Source organism: Drosophila obscura, unplaced genomic scaffold (assembly GCF_018151105.1).
Source record: "Drosophila obscura isolate BZ-5 IFL unplaced genomic scaffold, ASM1815110v1 contig_194, whole genome shotgun sequence".
NCBI lineage: Eukaryota > Metazoa > Arthropoda > Insecta > Diptera > Drosophilidae > Drosophila > Drosophila obscura.
The window spans coordinates 392,313-408,450 of record NW_024542783.1 but is presented as its reverse complement, the minus strand read 5'-3'; the positions used below and the strand labels follow the sequence as shown (position 1 = coordinate 408,450).

The following is a 16,138-nucleotide window of genomic DNA, read 5'->3' as shown; positions in this document are numbered from 1 at the left end:
GTCGAGTATAAAGTAGGAAGAAGAAAAGTTAGCCACCTCATCTCTGTCATTCATTAAGTTATTTATATTGAAATTCACGACATGGCAAAACCAACGTTTTTTTATTTTTTATTCATCGTATATGTTTGGCCAAGTAGCAGTGTTATGTTTAACCTGGCGCCAAACACACAAAAGTGCCTCAAAGAAGACATTCAGGCAAATCAATTGGTAATGGGTGAATACGAAGTTTCCGATGTGCCTGGTCAAATCATCGACTATGTTGTAAGTTTGACTATTTTTTGGTATAACGAAATCAAACTAAAACTATAAAACTAGGCCCGCGACACAAAAGGACATATATTGTCACAAAAGGAGCACATTACCAAAGGAAAGTTCAGTTTTATGTCAGAAGTATATGACGCCTACGAAATATGCTTCATTTCAAAAGTACCACCACGTATGTAAAACAATACCTTCTACACAATAATATTTTAAAATAAATATTACCACAGATCAACGAGGAATTCCGCAAGAGGTGTCGCTAGTAACAAAAAAAGGAGTAGAAACTAAAAGCTACGAAGGTGTAAGTGCAACTGATTTTTTAAAATGAGTATTACCTTATGATTTAAACGCCGATTCCATAGATTGGTGAAGCTTCCAAACTAAAACCTCTTGAAGTTGACCTTAAACGCTTGGAAGACCTTTCCGATTCTATAGTGCGTGATTTTATTCTAATGCGCAAACGAGAGGAAGAAATGCGTGACACAAATGGTAAAACCGAAAACTACCTTCATGAACAGAATATGATAATTTTGTTTAATTTTTCTATTGCAGAAAAAACCAATAGTCGGGTTCTTTTCTTTAGCATTTTCAGCATGTGCTGTTTGCTTGGTTTGGCTACGTGGCAAGTCCTGTATCTTCGCAGATATTTTAAAGCAAAAAAACTTATTGAATAGTTTGATACATGAATCATCTCTGAACTTTCTCTAAAATAAATTCAAGAATTAATAAAGTACACGTGTTTATATATTTTAAGTATTCCCAGCTCTCCAATTGAAATACATTATCTAAGATGGACGCATTTAACACTCATAATTTCAAAACAATACTTTAAGGTACAAGTAATTGGACCATTCTACACAAATCTTGACGTAATTTTTTTAAACAGTGGTTTCCTTTAGTAGCAGTAGATTATCATTGTCAAGACTGGTGCAATCTTCATTTTTGCAAGAAAGAATACCGTTGTTGTCTTTCACATTTTTACTCGGACTGGTAGAGACGGGCTTCATACGAATATAATGCGACTTGGCAGCCAAACTGTTCGAAGAACAGTTTGATTGTTCCATCCAAAGACTATCATCATTCAAGGGTGGATGCTCTAAAACCTTCAAGGATTCCAGAAGATGAGGGTTATAAGCTGAGCCTATAACAACAGAAAAAACTAGATTAATAAACTGAAATGGTTTAAATACCGTCAGAAAACCAATCAATACATTTTTTTTTTTGTGTATAATTAAAAGTCGTACGTGTACGTGAATCAATAAAGTTTAGGCACACTTATGACTTTCAAAGTTTTTTTGAGCATAAGTTTTAATCCAACAAATTTGTTTGGATATTTTATAATGCACTTTAACGATTTGATAATACAAATTACATTTAACTTAAGAATTAATTGAAAGGTTTGTAACCTTTTAATTCTGATGGGTGAGCCTAGGCTTTTTCGATTCATTACATGTGCATTCACGAGACTAAGGGAAAGAAATTATTAAAGCGGTTTAAAGCTTTGATCTTCCACAACACACACAAATATTCTGATATTGAAAATGAGAACTATAGTTTAAAAAATATAAACGATGTTTAAGGTATAGTAAGTGTTTATTTTCTTAAATAGATCACTAAAAATAAAAAATACACAAATTCAAAAGAAAGTGAAAAAAGTTGTAACGGTCTTATGCTGAATATCTTCCACTGTGAAAATAAATAAATAAATGTATATAAAACTAGTTGTCAAATGAATGTATGAAAAACTTTTTGCAGAATCTACATATCTATAGCGGCGACCATTCATGGATACATGTTTATCATTTCTCAGTTTAAACGCCTGTAAAAGCTTTGAAAAGTAGTCAATCCTTGTGGTTTTTTTAAATATATTTTTTAGTTATATATAAATTAAACTAAACAATAATTAAAATTAACAAAAATCGTCTTCACTAAGAGATTTTAGTTGAAAAAAAAATCAAATTCTCTTTTGCACGTTACCAATTTTTTTAATTCATAAATTTAAAAAAAAAATGTTCTGCAAAGTCCCTTAGCTTTTATCACACTCTGAATACGTTTGGACATATTTTCGAATATGTCTGATATGTGTTCGACAGGTATCATGCGCCACTTAGTCTGCACGCGGTCCCAAAGCTCATCCAATTCCTTTAGTGCCGACTCATACTTTTCCAATCGTTTTTAAAGGAAGATAGATCCCATAGATTTCCAATGGGATTTACAGTTGTGTTCAATGAAATAGTAGTGCCGCACCTCATCACTTTCAAAACCCTTTTTGAGATATTTCTAGTCTTTCAAATTGAACAAGTGATACCTTTACGGAAAGCCTGGAATGTAAGCATTAGAAACTTGAAGAAACCCCATTACATTTGCATTCTATCTTCTTGTTATTTATGACTTTAGACAACTACCCATGATATCTGCTGTTCAATGAAATAGTAGTGCTGGGTTAAATTTATTTTTAAAAATGAAAAAACAAAGCAAATTAATTTAAAAAAGTCACCATCCGTAAGCTCAATTTGGTGATTGAATAATTTGATGAAAGAAAGTTTTGGACATAGCGGTACTTTTGATTTTGAGCCGTTGGAGAAATCATTGCTCGGTCAAGAAGAGGAGACCTAAGAGTTAAACTAAAAACTTAAGGCAGGAGGTATAATGGGATTGAAAACTAAGTTGTATGCACTCTCACTATTGTGTTTAATTAATTAACTATAAGAAGTAGACTGAAAATCGATTTTGTATTCGAAAAACATATTTTTTAGAGGATGGTCGGCGATGGTCGAAGGCAACACCAGGCCTTCAATGTCCTCATAAATTATGAAAAAAATTTTTTATCGCTCTGTCAGTGATGTGTCAGTTCGTAGACGGTTGATTACACATTATTTGAATGCAAGAAGTCCCAGAAAGCTCCGCGTTTGGGTCTGAGAGTACATGGGTGCACGACTTCAGTTTGGAAAAACGCATGTGGAATGGCCTGTGTCACAGTGACAAAAATACTTTTGACTAATGATAGTAAAGTTGTATTATATGTTAAGATAAACTCAAAAGATTATGTTTGGCATTCACAGAAATCCGATTACCACCTAAAATCATGAAAAAATTAGCATTGGGCATGCTAGGCTGAGCCTTATGGGGCCCAGCTCATATGAGCTAGTACTTTCTGGCCTGGCGTTTGAGTATAGTATGGTTTTGAGCGAAACTGGAGGCAACGAGCCAAACTAACGGATAAGCTGACCCGCCCGGAAGTTTTTAGCAAGTGGTTCATGGCATGTCCATTGGCTCAAATCCATCGCGGCTATTGAAGCGTTGGCAAGAGAGGTTAATGACCCATATCCGGCCGGTGCAAGTTCGAAATGAAAACCAAATTGATTAAAAACTAAATATTAAAGCTCAGGAAACATGAAAAACATGAAATATATGTTTTTATTTGAGATTCGTTGTTTTTTTCAATGTTCTAAAAAAACACTACTATTTCATTGAACAGCAAATTTCATGGGTATTCGGCTTATGTCATGTAAAACAAGAAAATGGAATTCAAATGAATTGACATTTCTTCGGTTTTCTAATAATAACAGTCCAGTCTATTTAAAAAGGTATCATTTGTTCAATTTGGATAACTGGAAGTGTCTCAAAAAGAGTTTTGAAAGTGATGAGGTGCGGCACTACTATTTCATTGAACACAACTGTATATCCGGGCTTTGGGCAGGCCACAAAATTAAGGGGAAACTTTTATTATTGAGCCAATTAATCACGATTTAAGCCATGTTCTTCGGGTCCCCGTCTTGCTGGAAAGTGATCGTCATTTTTTGTCAAATTTGTCAAGATTTGTCAAATTGGTCTCCAATATATGACACTAATATTCTTTATTTATCATTCCCTCGATTTTAACCAATAAGCCAATATTCCTTTGAGCCCGTGAGTGAGTGAAGAACTCTGCACGAGATCGGCCTGACAGCGGTAGCTAAGCAGTATAAATGCTTTGTATAAAAATGTTGCTTCACGTCTTAAAGAGCTTGAGCATGGAAGATTGGAAGAAGGTAATTTGGTCAGCTGAGACCAAAATAATCCGTTTTAATCTGACGACAAGGAGTACTACTGACACCGACCAAAAAAGGCTGAATAATTATAAGGTCAAAGAAATAATGAATCATGGAGTAGGCAGCCTGAATGTGTGGTTAAAATCGATGGAATGATGAACAAAGAATATTAGCATCATATTTTGGAGACCATGCCGCATGATACCTGTCGAACACATATCAGTCAGATCAGTCGATTTAGTCGAGAGTATGCCCAAAAGTATTCAGAGTGTGATAAAAGCTGAGGTATTTGTTTTGCACAACAAATTAAAAAAAAAAATTACGAATCTAAAAATTGAAAACGTGCAAAAATGGATACACTGACTAAATCTATTAGTGAAGATGATTTTAATTGTAATTATTGTTTTGCTTAATTTCTTTATAGTTAAAGAATATATTTTTAAAAAATTACAAGGATTGACTACTTTTTAAAGATTTTACAAGCGTTTAAACTGAGAAGGGATGAACATGTATCCATGAATGCTCCCCACTGTATGTACAATACTTATAGATTTCATTTTTTAACAGAAAAATAACTTTTAATTTGTTATAATGATTGTTCTGCCACAGGTTGAAATGGTTATAAATAATGATTGTACTATATTTAAAATGCAAAATTTTATATTACAAAATATTTTTAAATTTTCACTATTCTTTTTAGTTAAAAAAAATTATAGCAAGAAAATAAATTTTTTTTATATTGTGTTTAAAAATAATCAAAATTACATTGTCTTTCAACAAAAGATTCTCCAACAGCAGAGATGACCTTAAAATACTTTTTTTAAGCAAAATGACTTAATAAAAACAAACTAGTGTTAATTAATATTACAACACATAGGGATACCAATTGAAGTGCGTCTTGTGCGAGATGGATAATCATTTGGGGAGCATACATTATTAACATTTTCAACATCACCTTCCCAAACAGAAGTGTCGTCACCCCCCAAAGAACGTTTTGATAACGTCTCTAAATTTTGTAACCTAGATTTTAATTGGTCAGGAGTTACGGTCCCTCTTGGTTGTTTTTCTAAGTTAATATTGATTGTTTTTGTTGGCTTTCCGTCAGCCGAAGGATCCAAATCCGTATTTTTAGTTTCAAAGTGTGCGTCTAGTGACAGTCTGGGATCAAACGGATTGCGAATTCGGTTGGAGATTGACGTACATGTGCTTGTTATTTCCGCATATGGTGAGTGGGACTCATTACTTTCTGGAGTATATGGATCATCATGCAAATGTTTAATATCTGTGTTGAGATGCTGTTGATCGATTGGACAAATTATTGTGTTTTGGGCGAGCAAAAGGTTCTCCGAAAAGAGATTATGTTGGTACGCTGCTCTATGTATTTTGCCTTTATTCCGACAGATGACGCAACTTATTTCATCAGTTCTTTTCATTTGATCGTCAAATGGTAAACTTTTACTAGATAGTTGTGCACACAAACACACGCAGATATTATCAGAGTCAAATACATTAATAGTTATACTCGGAAAATTCGCGAGAGTAATTCCTTCTTTATATTCACTTTGACTTACTTTTCGGGAGTCATATAAATTACGTACAGCGGTTACATCTGTAAGCTTTTCCCTGCTATGTTTGTTTTTACATTTGCATACAATTTCCCCAAACAATTTATTGGAATAGGGACATGTGTTTTTGACTGCGGGTAGAGGTGATGTTGGGCTGTTTTCGCTTTTTTGAGAAGTCTGTGTATAGGTGTAAACACAAGATCTACAAGTACCTTTGTTTGGCTTAAGACGGACACTTAAGTAAATGGGCTACATGATAAAAGAGAAGAGATAGACAATTATTAGACCGATTAAAAATAATTTGCAATATTCACCAAATTCAATTAGTATAACCACTGTGCAATAGTGATTATATACTTAGCATGGCGCAAAAGACCACGTCTGCCTACTTTAAAACGCGTTTTGGTTACTGCGCACTTTCATAAACTAGATACAATTTTTTATATAACACTACTCGACAAAATTTAACTCGCTGTAGACCAAAATTGACCAGGTTGTTTCGGGTAACCCCATTTCATGGATCTCCCGATTCCAGCTATTTTGAATGAACAAAAGAAACATTCAGAGCCGTGAATCTATGGTTTTCTCCACAGCATTGGAGTAAAAGTAACTGTCCATACCTAGGACTCGGTCATAGGTCCTTTTTGTTTCCTTCAATCCCATTTTGGCAGCTGGACCAGCAACGTACCGTACGGTATTTTTCAGGTAAAACGAGTTTTGAGTCGTTTTGGTTAAACGGCTGTAACTTTATCCATCGATTCTTTCAACTACCTTTAACGACACCTAATTAATGCGTCTATCTAAAACCAAAAATTCATGCCAAGAAATATTTTTTTTTCGCCTTTTCCAGAGTTTTTAAAGTTAAAATTTCGGGAAAAAATAACGCAAAAAAATTATCAAATTTGAATTTTAAAGCTTATTATCTTCCAGACGTTAAGCTGCAGCTACAATGTGTCTGGATCGGATTTACAGCTGCATTTGTCAACGGCAAAATTTATACAAACAGATATAAGATACTTAAGTTATGTGAAAAATAGAAGCACTACCTCTGAAAAAAAACATGAAAAAAATACTAGATTTAAAAAAATTCTTTTAAAAAAATTAACCATAAAAAAAAATTAATTCTTTAAAAAAATTTAAATTCCGAAATCCATCAGAAAAAGTAACTTTGGGCCACAGCGGAAATGTCGTGTCGAATAGTGTAATTGGAGATGTTTTACAACAAACTGATTACACTACTCGACAAAATCGAACTTTTTTTTTCCTCAAGGATCCAAACCGACTTTTTCTCATAGATATGGGGCTTTAAAATTTTTTTAAGAATTATGGTTTTTTTTCTATGGCAGAACTTTTTTTTGAAGAATTTTTGAAGTCTGGTAATTTTTTTTTTACGCTTTTTTCAGAGGTAGCGCTTTTTTTTCACATAACTCTAGTATCTTACGTCTGGTTGTAAAGAACTTTGCTATTTTGAAAAGATAATTGAAACAGCTAAAAGTTAAGCCCAAACATTTTGTGATTTCAACTTACCGTCTGGGAAATATAAAGCATTGAAATGCAAAAATTATGATTTTTGTGCGGTATTTTTTACGAAATTTTGACTTTAAAAACTCAGGAAAAGTTCTTTACAACCATACGTAAGATACTAGGGTTATGTAAAAAAAACAATCGCTACCTCTGAAAAAAGCTTTAAAAAAAAATACCAGTTTTCAAAAATTCTTTAAAAACGAGAAGGAACGTGTGAGTCGCTTCTAGGGACGCGACTCTACTTATACCCGTACTCAGTCAGTATATACATTTTTGAGCATATGATTTTTTTGAATTCCTCCGTTAGGGGTTGCTCGCGCACTGAACGCGGCAGAGTGTGCGAGCGAGAAAGAGAATCAGAAGCGTCAGCAGCGCTGGAGAAGGAGAGGGAACCAACAGAAAATTAATTTCTTCATTCTGGCTATGATTACCGCGGGGGGGGGGGGGGGTGATCCGATCTGATTCAGATTAGGCAATCTGGTAGATATGGGCATTTTCTACGCACTGCGTTTTTAGTTTTATCGTATCTTTAAAAATGTGCCTGCCACAGATTTTCGTTCTTTGTGTGGGCGGAAGGGGGCGGGGCGAAATTTTGAAATACACTTGTAGCAGTGTAATATCACAAAAGTCTGGAAACCAAATTTGGTTGCCCTAGCTCTTATAGTCTCTGAGATCTAGGCGCTCAACAAGACGGACAGACAGACAGACAGACAGACAGACAGACAGACAGACAGACGGACAGACAGACATGGCTATATCGACTCGGCTATTGATGCTGATCAAGAATATATATACTTTAAGGGGTCGGAAAATTTTCCTTCTCTGCGTTACACACATCCACTTTTACCACAAATCTAATATACCCCTTAACTCTTTTTTGAGTACGGGTATAAAAAGTTCTGCCATAGAAAAAAAAAAAAATATCATCAAACCATTTCTAAGCCCCAAATCTTTAAGAAAAAGTTCGTTTTGTTCCTTAAGGAAAAATCGTGTTGACTAGTGTTACCGTTGTGATTCATTAAATTTATGATTACTAGTTTGTTTTTCTAATGGGAATTAAAGTAAATAGAGAAATCGTTATAAAAAACAACCTTAACATCAAAAAGTATTTATAAAATGCCAAAGTTGAAGGAACGTAACAAATTTGAGAAAACTTTAACTTCGGGTTGACATATCTTGTATGGACGCAAATAAAAAATCAAAATAGTGAAAATATTGAATATTGACTTTGCGCAGTCACCAAGACGAAGTTTTATATATATTTTGTACACGTACTCAAAGAGTTAAGGGGTATATTAGATTTTTGGTCGAAGTGGATGTATGTAACGCACTTGCGATAAGTTTCATTGCTTATGTTTATTTTTCCGAAAATATCAGAAGTCGCAGTCAAAGCAAAACAAATAGAGAAGCCAACTGCATTAGAGAGCAAGTTGAAAAGTTTTCTTGTTTTTTGCCTGTGCTTTGATTTTGACCTTCTTCAGAATCATAAAAACGAAAAGTGATGCCAGCCGCTCAGTGGTACATTCGGCTATTTCAGCTTTGCAAAAATAATAGCTTCTAAACGAATGAAGATATCTTCATGAAATAAACTTAATTTAAAGCAAAATCATGTAGAATTTTAAAATATTTTACATTTTAAATTTTTTCTACATCTGTTATCTACATCTACAATGTATATTCTACATCTAAAATGTAGATTATACATGTACCATTCTACATCTTCTCTGCCAGCGGGCACTCGCGAAGTGAACGAGGCAGACTGTGCGAGCGAGAAAGAGAATGAGTAGCGGGTCTCTGACTGGAGAAGGCTATAATTATGATCCGATTTGATTCAGATTCGGCAATCTGGTAGATATGGCCATTCTCTACGATACTGCGTTCTTAGTTTAATCGTATCTTTAAAATTGTGCCTGCCCCATATGTTGATATCTAGGCGCTCATCAAGACGGACAGACGGACATGGCTATATCGACTCAGCTATTGATACTGATCAAGAATATATACACTTTATGGGGTCGGAAACGTTTCCCCTTCTGCGTTGCACACATCCAGTTCTACCACAAATACAATAAACCCCTTAACTCTTTTTGAGTACGGTAATAAAAATTGCACTGGAGTTGTCCCAAAGAAACATCATGTGGTCCGAAGAAAGACAAAATTTTTTTTTTTGTGGAAAGGGCTGTCGATCTTATGTAAAACGACAACTAATGCACAATACAACCTCATGAGTAGCATATAAAACCAAGAAACACTAAGGGATAAGCATTATTGCATGGGCACACGTTTCGTATTATGGAGGTGGTCCAATACATGTCACAAATAGATGATGGATCAACATTTCTATCTATTCATCTATTAGAAAAAAATGATGCTACCTTACATGGAATGGGAAACGCCATTGTTTTGTGTCTGCCATCAGGACAATGATCCAAACCAGACCAGCAAGGAAGCTCGAAAGTGGTTCGAGAACAGTGCATTTAATGTAATGTATTGGCCTGTGTAGTTCCCAGATATTAACCCCATTAAAAATCTTTACGCTAAAGCTACAAAATATGTTTCTTTTACGAAACCAAAGAGCAATATTGATCTTTGGGGTATCATTCATTATTGGTGGATCCATATCTCCCAGAAAAGATGCGAAAATTAGGTGAACTTTCATGACAAGACGACGGCCTCTGTGGTTTCTTCCAAAGGCTTTACAACAAAACATTAAACTTTGAATAAAACTAAAGTAACCTGCTTTAATGGAAAATTTGTAAATCAGTACTATTATTGTTACCGGCTTAATTAATGAATAATTCCTTTTCTTTTCAAATATTTTCGTTTGAAGTCCGCAATACATACCATTGCTTTCGGATTAGTTTATTTCAGTTCTCGGCACGCATACAGTGACATGTTTTAAAGTGCGCTTGTGTGTGTAGCGAAAACTCTAAGATGCCTGCGACCGAAAACATTTTATGCTTTACACTGCGACAAAATTTCCATGAAACATGTTTTCTATCAGTGTCGCATCAAATAGTTGCGCAGCGTGGTCTTGCATTTGTCGTCGGCTGAGCACAACTGATTTCATTGTCGTTCTCGAGACAACAAGAGCCGAAATCTCATTGCCCAAGCCACACGAATGCTTGCTGCTTTTTCATACTGTACGTCTACCGACAGTGCAGCAGCAAATTAGATAGGGCCGTGTCGAGACCTGGTTTAATTACACCCTAAATCTTAATTAAAGCCCCTGTTTAAGCAAATTCATTCAATACAGAAAAGTAATTGTCATGGTGCTATTATTTATGACACAGCTGTATGTAAATAGGTTGAGAAATATTTAAAAACATGTTAAACAAATATTTCGCGTGGAGCTCGCGGTGTTCAAAGCTAAAAAAAACAAAAAATAGAAAGTTTGCCAAATTTTCTTTTCTCTAAGGAGATTTTAAAACAAGTCAATTTTTTTTTCATTGAACAATTCTAACCAAAAATACTCCTAAAACGTCCGGTACTCAGTCAGTCAGATTTTAGATTATTTTATCTGTTTTCAATTTTCCGCTATTTTCTTGATGCATCTGTCTTTCTCTTCTCACACCAACACGGCGTTTTAGTTCGTTCTCCTCCGCCAGAGCGCGCCGATACAGAGTGTGTGAGCGAGAGATAGAATGAGTAGCGCTGCAGCGCTTGAAGGGGGTAGCGTAGCCACTGCAAATTAATTTTTTTCATTCTGGCCATAATATTGATACGATCTTGTAGATATGGTCATTTTCTCTGATACTGCGTCTTCGGCTTTCTCTTATCTTAAAAGTTGTGTATGCCATAGATTTTCGTACTTTGTGGGGACGGGGCTAATTTTTGACATTCCCTGGATATCTGTGATTTTACAGAAGTCTTCATACGAAATTTGGTTACTCTAGCTTTTATAGTCTCTATGATCTAGTCACTCAAAAAGACGGACGGACGGACAGACAGAGAGACGTAGATATATCGACTCGCCAATTGATTCTGATCAAGAATATATGTATATGTCAGAGAATGAGAAATTGTACTACTATTCTGTTATCACAAACAATAAATGTTAAATGGAACTGTTAATTGGTTCATTTGGTATAGACTCAATGTTGCTGATAGCATAGTCTGAGAGCGAGAGTTGCTCTCAGATGAGCGTGTTGCAAGTGTTGGGAAACGAAGGGTGGATTCAGTCCAGTTCTAGAGGGGGAAAGACGAACGCTTGCGACTTGCAGTGCTGCGAATTTTCATTGAGATATGGCGGATGAAAGAGAGGCGCTTGACAACAACGACCATGTCCCGACATATACTTTATAGGGTCGGAAAAATAAAAATGATTAACATTTTTATATATTACTATTACTATTATTATATTATTTTTATTATTATCATATTATTTGCGCCAAAGCTTAAAAGTTGTCTAAAATTGCGCTATTTTTAATTTTCTTTCTGTTTTAAGCTTCGGCCGTTTGTGAACACAGTACAGGGTATGCCAAGTTTTAGTACTCCATGTAAACATTGAATAACTTTAAAATTTGTGAACCGACTTGCATATAGATATGTGTAAGGTATTTTTCTATAATTTGGTCCTTTAGAATTTATTCAAACTAATTTTAAAAAAACCACGTCAATAAAGGTAATGCTTTATTGGAAAAAGTAAAACATGCTTGGTTTTTTTACACTTCTTTTTCGATAATGAAAAAAGTTCTGAACGGTTACTGGCTTCAACAAAACGGTGCACCATGTCACACATCCAACAATGTTACTATTTATTGGCCACGCAGATCTCCAGATCATCAATGGTAAGAGGATTGCTGGCGTAAACTTTGATTTTTAAATAACTCCACAAAAAAAAAAAGGCCGGAGGTATCAACTCTAAAGGACCAAATTAAATAAAAATACCTTTTACATATAAGCAAATCTGTTCACAAATGTCAAAGTTAATCAATGTATAAAACCATATAAAATAAAAATATGTATAATTTACTTCTTTGATTTGCCATCTTATTTCTGTAGGGCGTTCAAATACTGTGGCCCAGTTAAGGCCCAGTTGTTTAGATCAGGTGTTTGAACGAAAAGTCACATCAGTTGGAATTAAACGAGAGGCGTGAGTCGCCTGGGACACGACCCACCCGACCAGTCAGTATATACTTTAGCTTAGATTTTTTAGAATTTTAGAAAAAAAAAATTTTAAATTTTTTTGCTACAGTACTACACACATATCAATGTCTATTCTACACTAACAGTAGATGTACGTCACATATTCTACACCCCCCGCTAGGGCGCGCCGAACGCGGCGGGGGGGGGAGGCGTGTTGGGGGGGGGCGGGGCCGTTCTCATCTGGCAAACCGACATCATCGGCAGCTGGAGAGGTCACCACGAACGCGTTATACACTAAAAGGCCGCCCTTCCCGTGTGGGCGGAGGGGGGGGGCGGCGGGCACATGAGCTGGCCAATGGTGCCCAGCCATAAGCTCTGAAGGCGCTCACAGACGGACGACAGACGACAGACGGACAGCGGCAGCGCGGCAGACCGGCTATGGCGCAGAACTTATGGGGCGGAACGTCCCCACGTTACACACACCACTACCCAACAAACCCCACCTTTTGGTCGGGTATAAAAATTGTGTTAAAGCACACAAAATAAGGGTAAGTAGTAGCGAAAAACATGTGTTGATGGTTATGTAGATTGTGCAACTTAGTAAAAGATGAAAACACATAACATGTATGTATTAAATACATAAAATTGTATTGCGATATTTTACTCGTTAAAAAATGCGATTTTTCATGTTGTATTTAAAATATTTTAGTTATATATTCCATTTTTTTGGCAATCCCATTATATGATACCAAAACAAAACGAAAAATTCGCGAATTAATTTGGAGGTGTGAATATAAATAAATTAAATAAATATATTAACATACAGTAAAATATTTTTTCAATTATACATATATGTGCATATATAAACTTAAAACATCAGGAAATATGTTTATATTTTCTCCTGCTTATACAAATTGAATTGAATTTTGAAATGAAGCTCATTTTAAATAATTTGCGAATACTGGATCCCGAGATTTTGAGATTTGACAGTCAAAACTTTTTGCGATTTTCGATAACTGGAGCATGGCTGTATAAAAGGTATGGATGGATGGATGCATCTCCGACCCCATAAAGTATATTCTTGATCAGCTTGAAATGCTCGAATAGATAAATTTCGGCGCTTTTGGGACCGAACGTTTGTTTTTTACCTTCTCATAGATATTAAATTTACCTTATGATCTCCCATGCATGCAGATTCACCAATCATGCCATATTTCCATTCATCAATTTGGATAATTTCCTTAACTTGGGGACTCATTAAAATACGATCACACCACGCAGGACAACGAGTTGACATATAATCCATAGGCATTTGTGGGTCCTCTTCAAAAGGATAAGTAGGAACAAAATTGATCGGATATTCGTTTAGAATGTCCTTAAGTGGCTCCAATTCTCTGTCATATTTCTTGAGCTAATTGGGCAAAATCATTAAATATGGCCTTACTATCTGCAATGCATAGTTACCCAATCTTCCTTAAACTTCAATTGATGATCGACATGAATAAATTCCTTCTTTCCTATAGTAAGTACGGTGTCTCCATTTGAATTGCGATAATGAACTTTATTGTTTTCATTTTTGTTATTTTCAACGCGATAGGCATTAAGGTTTTTGGTTAGTTCCTGTTCAGAAAGTTAAAAATATACAAATTTTCAAGTTTACATTTATAACTTACTCTTACGACGCCTTCAGTATCGCATCTAAAATTGAAATCCCCAAATAGAAAGTATGGTACTGATCCATTCTGTTCATCCGAATTAAATCTGTTTATAAATATATGTAGATGAAGTTCATTTTTTATTTCAATAAAATTACCTTTCAATCGTATGAACTAATGCTCTTCTCCTTGTTTTACAATATACTGATGGAAAATTTTCACATGCAGCCAAATTTGACGCATCATGAAATAAGTGGATATTGACTAGATCGATCACTGTGCCATTAATTTCCCAACGTGTGCGCATAAAACCTTTCCGAGACCATTTACACTAAAGAAGTAGAAAAATTAGAGATTTTTAAGCTTACTAGAGTAGTAATATAATAGTAATTTTAAAGATTCGGAACCAAAAGCAATAGTTTCTACGGCTACCTCCATGATGAATTTATTTCTCTTGTATCTTTGAAGTTGTGGATCACAAAGGTTATCGCTCCCTCAATTTATATTTCCCTTTATGAATATTTTTACTACGGGGCTCGATTCACTCGATTCGCTCGTGCGCAGTCTACGGTTTTCTTTTTTGCAAAAACTGTCTGATTTAATTTTGAAAACTTTTGGTGCTCTCGTATTCGTAAAACTCAAAATTGATCCGTTTTCAAAACGAACAAATTTTCCTCTACTACATGCAAAGTAAACGCTTTTTTAACAAAAAGGATCTGGAGCAGATCAGATAATTACACTACTTGACAAAATCGAATTTAAATTTATTAAAAATCCAGGAAAAGTCGAAAAAAATATATATCCTGGGTCCTATATTTTTTTTTGTGTATAGGTGCACTAATAAGGCGTCGTTTAAGGTATTGCTCATTAAAATCTATGGAGAGACGGCTGATCTGAAATTGGTTGACCAACCCTCCGAAAATCACAAATACCTCAAAATTGAATCTGAAAAAATTGGTCAGGGCAACAACACTACAGTTTTTTTCCATCGTAATAAAAGCGCACACGAGCTAATAAATCTCTTTGATACCAAACATTTGCGAATACTGGACCGCCTAAAAACGAAAAGCAAGCGTTTTGGTTGAAAACGTAAAGCGCAAAAGGATGTGAAAACCGGAGCCTGCCTGAATATCTTCACGCACTGTGCGAATCAGGCATAAACTCATACAAATGATGATTTTCACGAATAAGTAAGGAGACTTCCGCGTCCCCCTGATCGGGGACGTTCTAAATGACCAAGCAAAGAGGTACCTGTTAAAGCTGAGGAGCCACCCAAACGTCCTGGCGCAGGCTAACCCGAGTGTACTTGCCATACTTGCTCAACATGAGGCTATAAGAGGACACGCTCCGATATTTACTGATGTAGTACCACCCGTTGCCAAATCTAGCTAGTTCTAGATGCCGCTCTGTTTGTATTGTATTGTTTGTTTATTGTATTTCCTAGTGCTACAAGCAAGGGGCTTATAATTAGAGCACTAGTCACTAGGTGTCACATTAGTTTGGTATTAAACTTAGATCTAAATGAATCTTTTAATATGACATACTAATAAGTGGTTACATATATTGATTTGTTTTCTTATGCTAATGTTCGTGTTATTTTATTTTAAATTAAATTTGATTTTTAAATTTTAGTCTAGTGTAAGGTGGGCACCTAACTGTGTTTTGAATTGTGAAAGGTTTCGTATTGTTTTCATGTGATGTGGAAGATGATTCCATATGCGAATAACATTCACAAAGAAATGTCTCTCAGAGTTTAGTGTTCTATATCGTATGGTGATAATATTGTTCGTTCTTGCGGAATTGGTAAATCTTAATTTTTCATACAGATATTGGGGTTGTCTGGTGAGGATTATTTTATGTAGGAACGTAAGCATCTTATAGTCAATCCATTTGAAAAGAGTCATGTCGAAAATTTTATATGAGAATGCAGAGATTCTGTCGCTGCGCCTTAATCTAAATATGTATCTAGCTATATTATTAAAGCACACGCTCAACTTTTGCCTGTTTTCGTAGC

At 35.2% G+C, this 16,138-nt stretch overlaps 2 protein-coding genes across 5 annotated transcripts in view; one reads left to right on the top strand and one right to left on the bottom strand.

The window, feature by feature from the left end:
• LOC111076626 (transmembrane emp24 domain-containing protein bai) lies at positions 1-991 on the top strand. 2 transcript variants are annotated; one of them, XM_022370487.2, is made up of 5 exons: positions 2-261; positions 316-436; positions 492-562; positions 624-750; positions 814-991. In XM_022370487.2, the coding sequence occupies exons 1-5, from the start codon at positions 82-84 to the stop codon at positions 933-935; spliced, it is 621 nt and encodes a 206-aa protein (XP_022226179.1). In that variant the 5' UTR covers positions 2-81; the 3' UTR covers positions 936-991. The 2 variants fall into 2 exon arrangements, with proteins under 2 accessions (XP_022226180.1, XP_022226179.1); XM_022370488.2 differs by lacking the exon at positions 814-991 and having other exon boundaries at positions 1-261; positions 492-560.
• Positions 990-16,138, bottom strand: part of LOC111076624 (inositol polyphosphate-5-phosphatase A) — a 27,503-nt gene continuing 12,354 nt past the window's right edge. Inside the window, exons 4-9 of one of the 3 annotated variants that reach the window (XM_022370480.2) lie at positions 14,283-14,455; positions 14,143-14,230; positions 13,934-14,089; positions 13,641-13,880; positions 6,070-6,106; positions 990-1,402 (exon numbers count right to left, since the gene is read on the bottom strand). In XM_022370480.2, coding sequence (XP_022226172.1) covers positions 1,140-1,402; positions 6,070-6,106; positions 13,641-13,880; positions 13,934-14,089; positions 14,143-14,230; positions 14,283-14,455 — 957 coding nt within the window. In that variant the 3' untranslated portion in view covers positions 990-1,139. Of the gene's footprint in view, positions 1,403-6,069; positions 6,107-13,539; positions 13,559-13,617; positions 13,881-13,933; positions 14,090-14,142; positions 14,231-14,282; positions 14,456-16,138 lie in introns of those variants that run through there. The other 2 variants (XM_022370483.2, XM_022370484.2) reach the window with 2 other exon arrangements.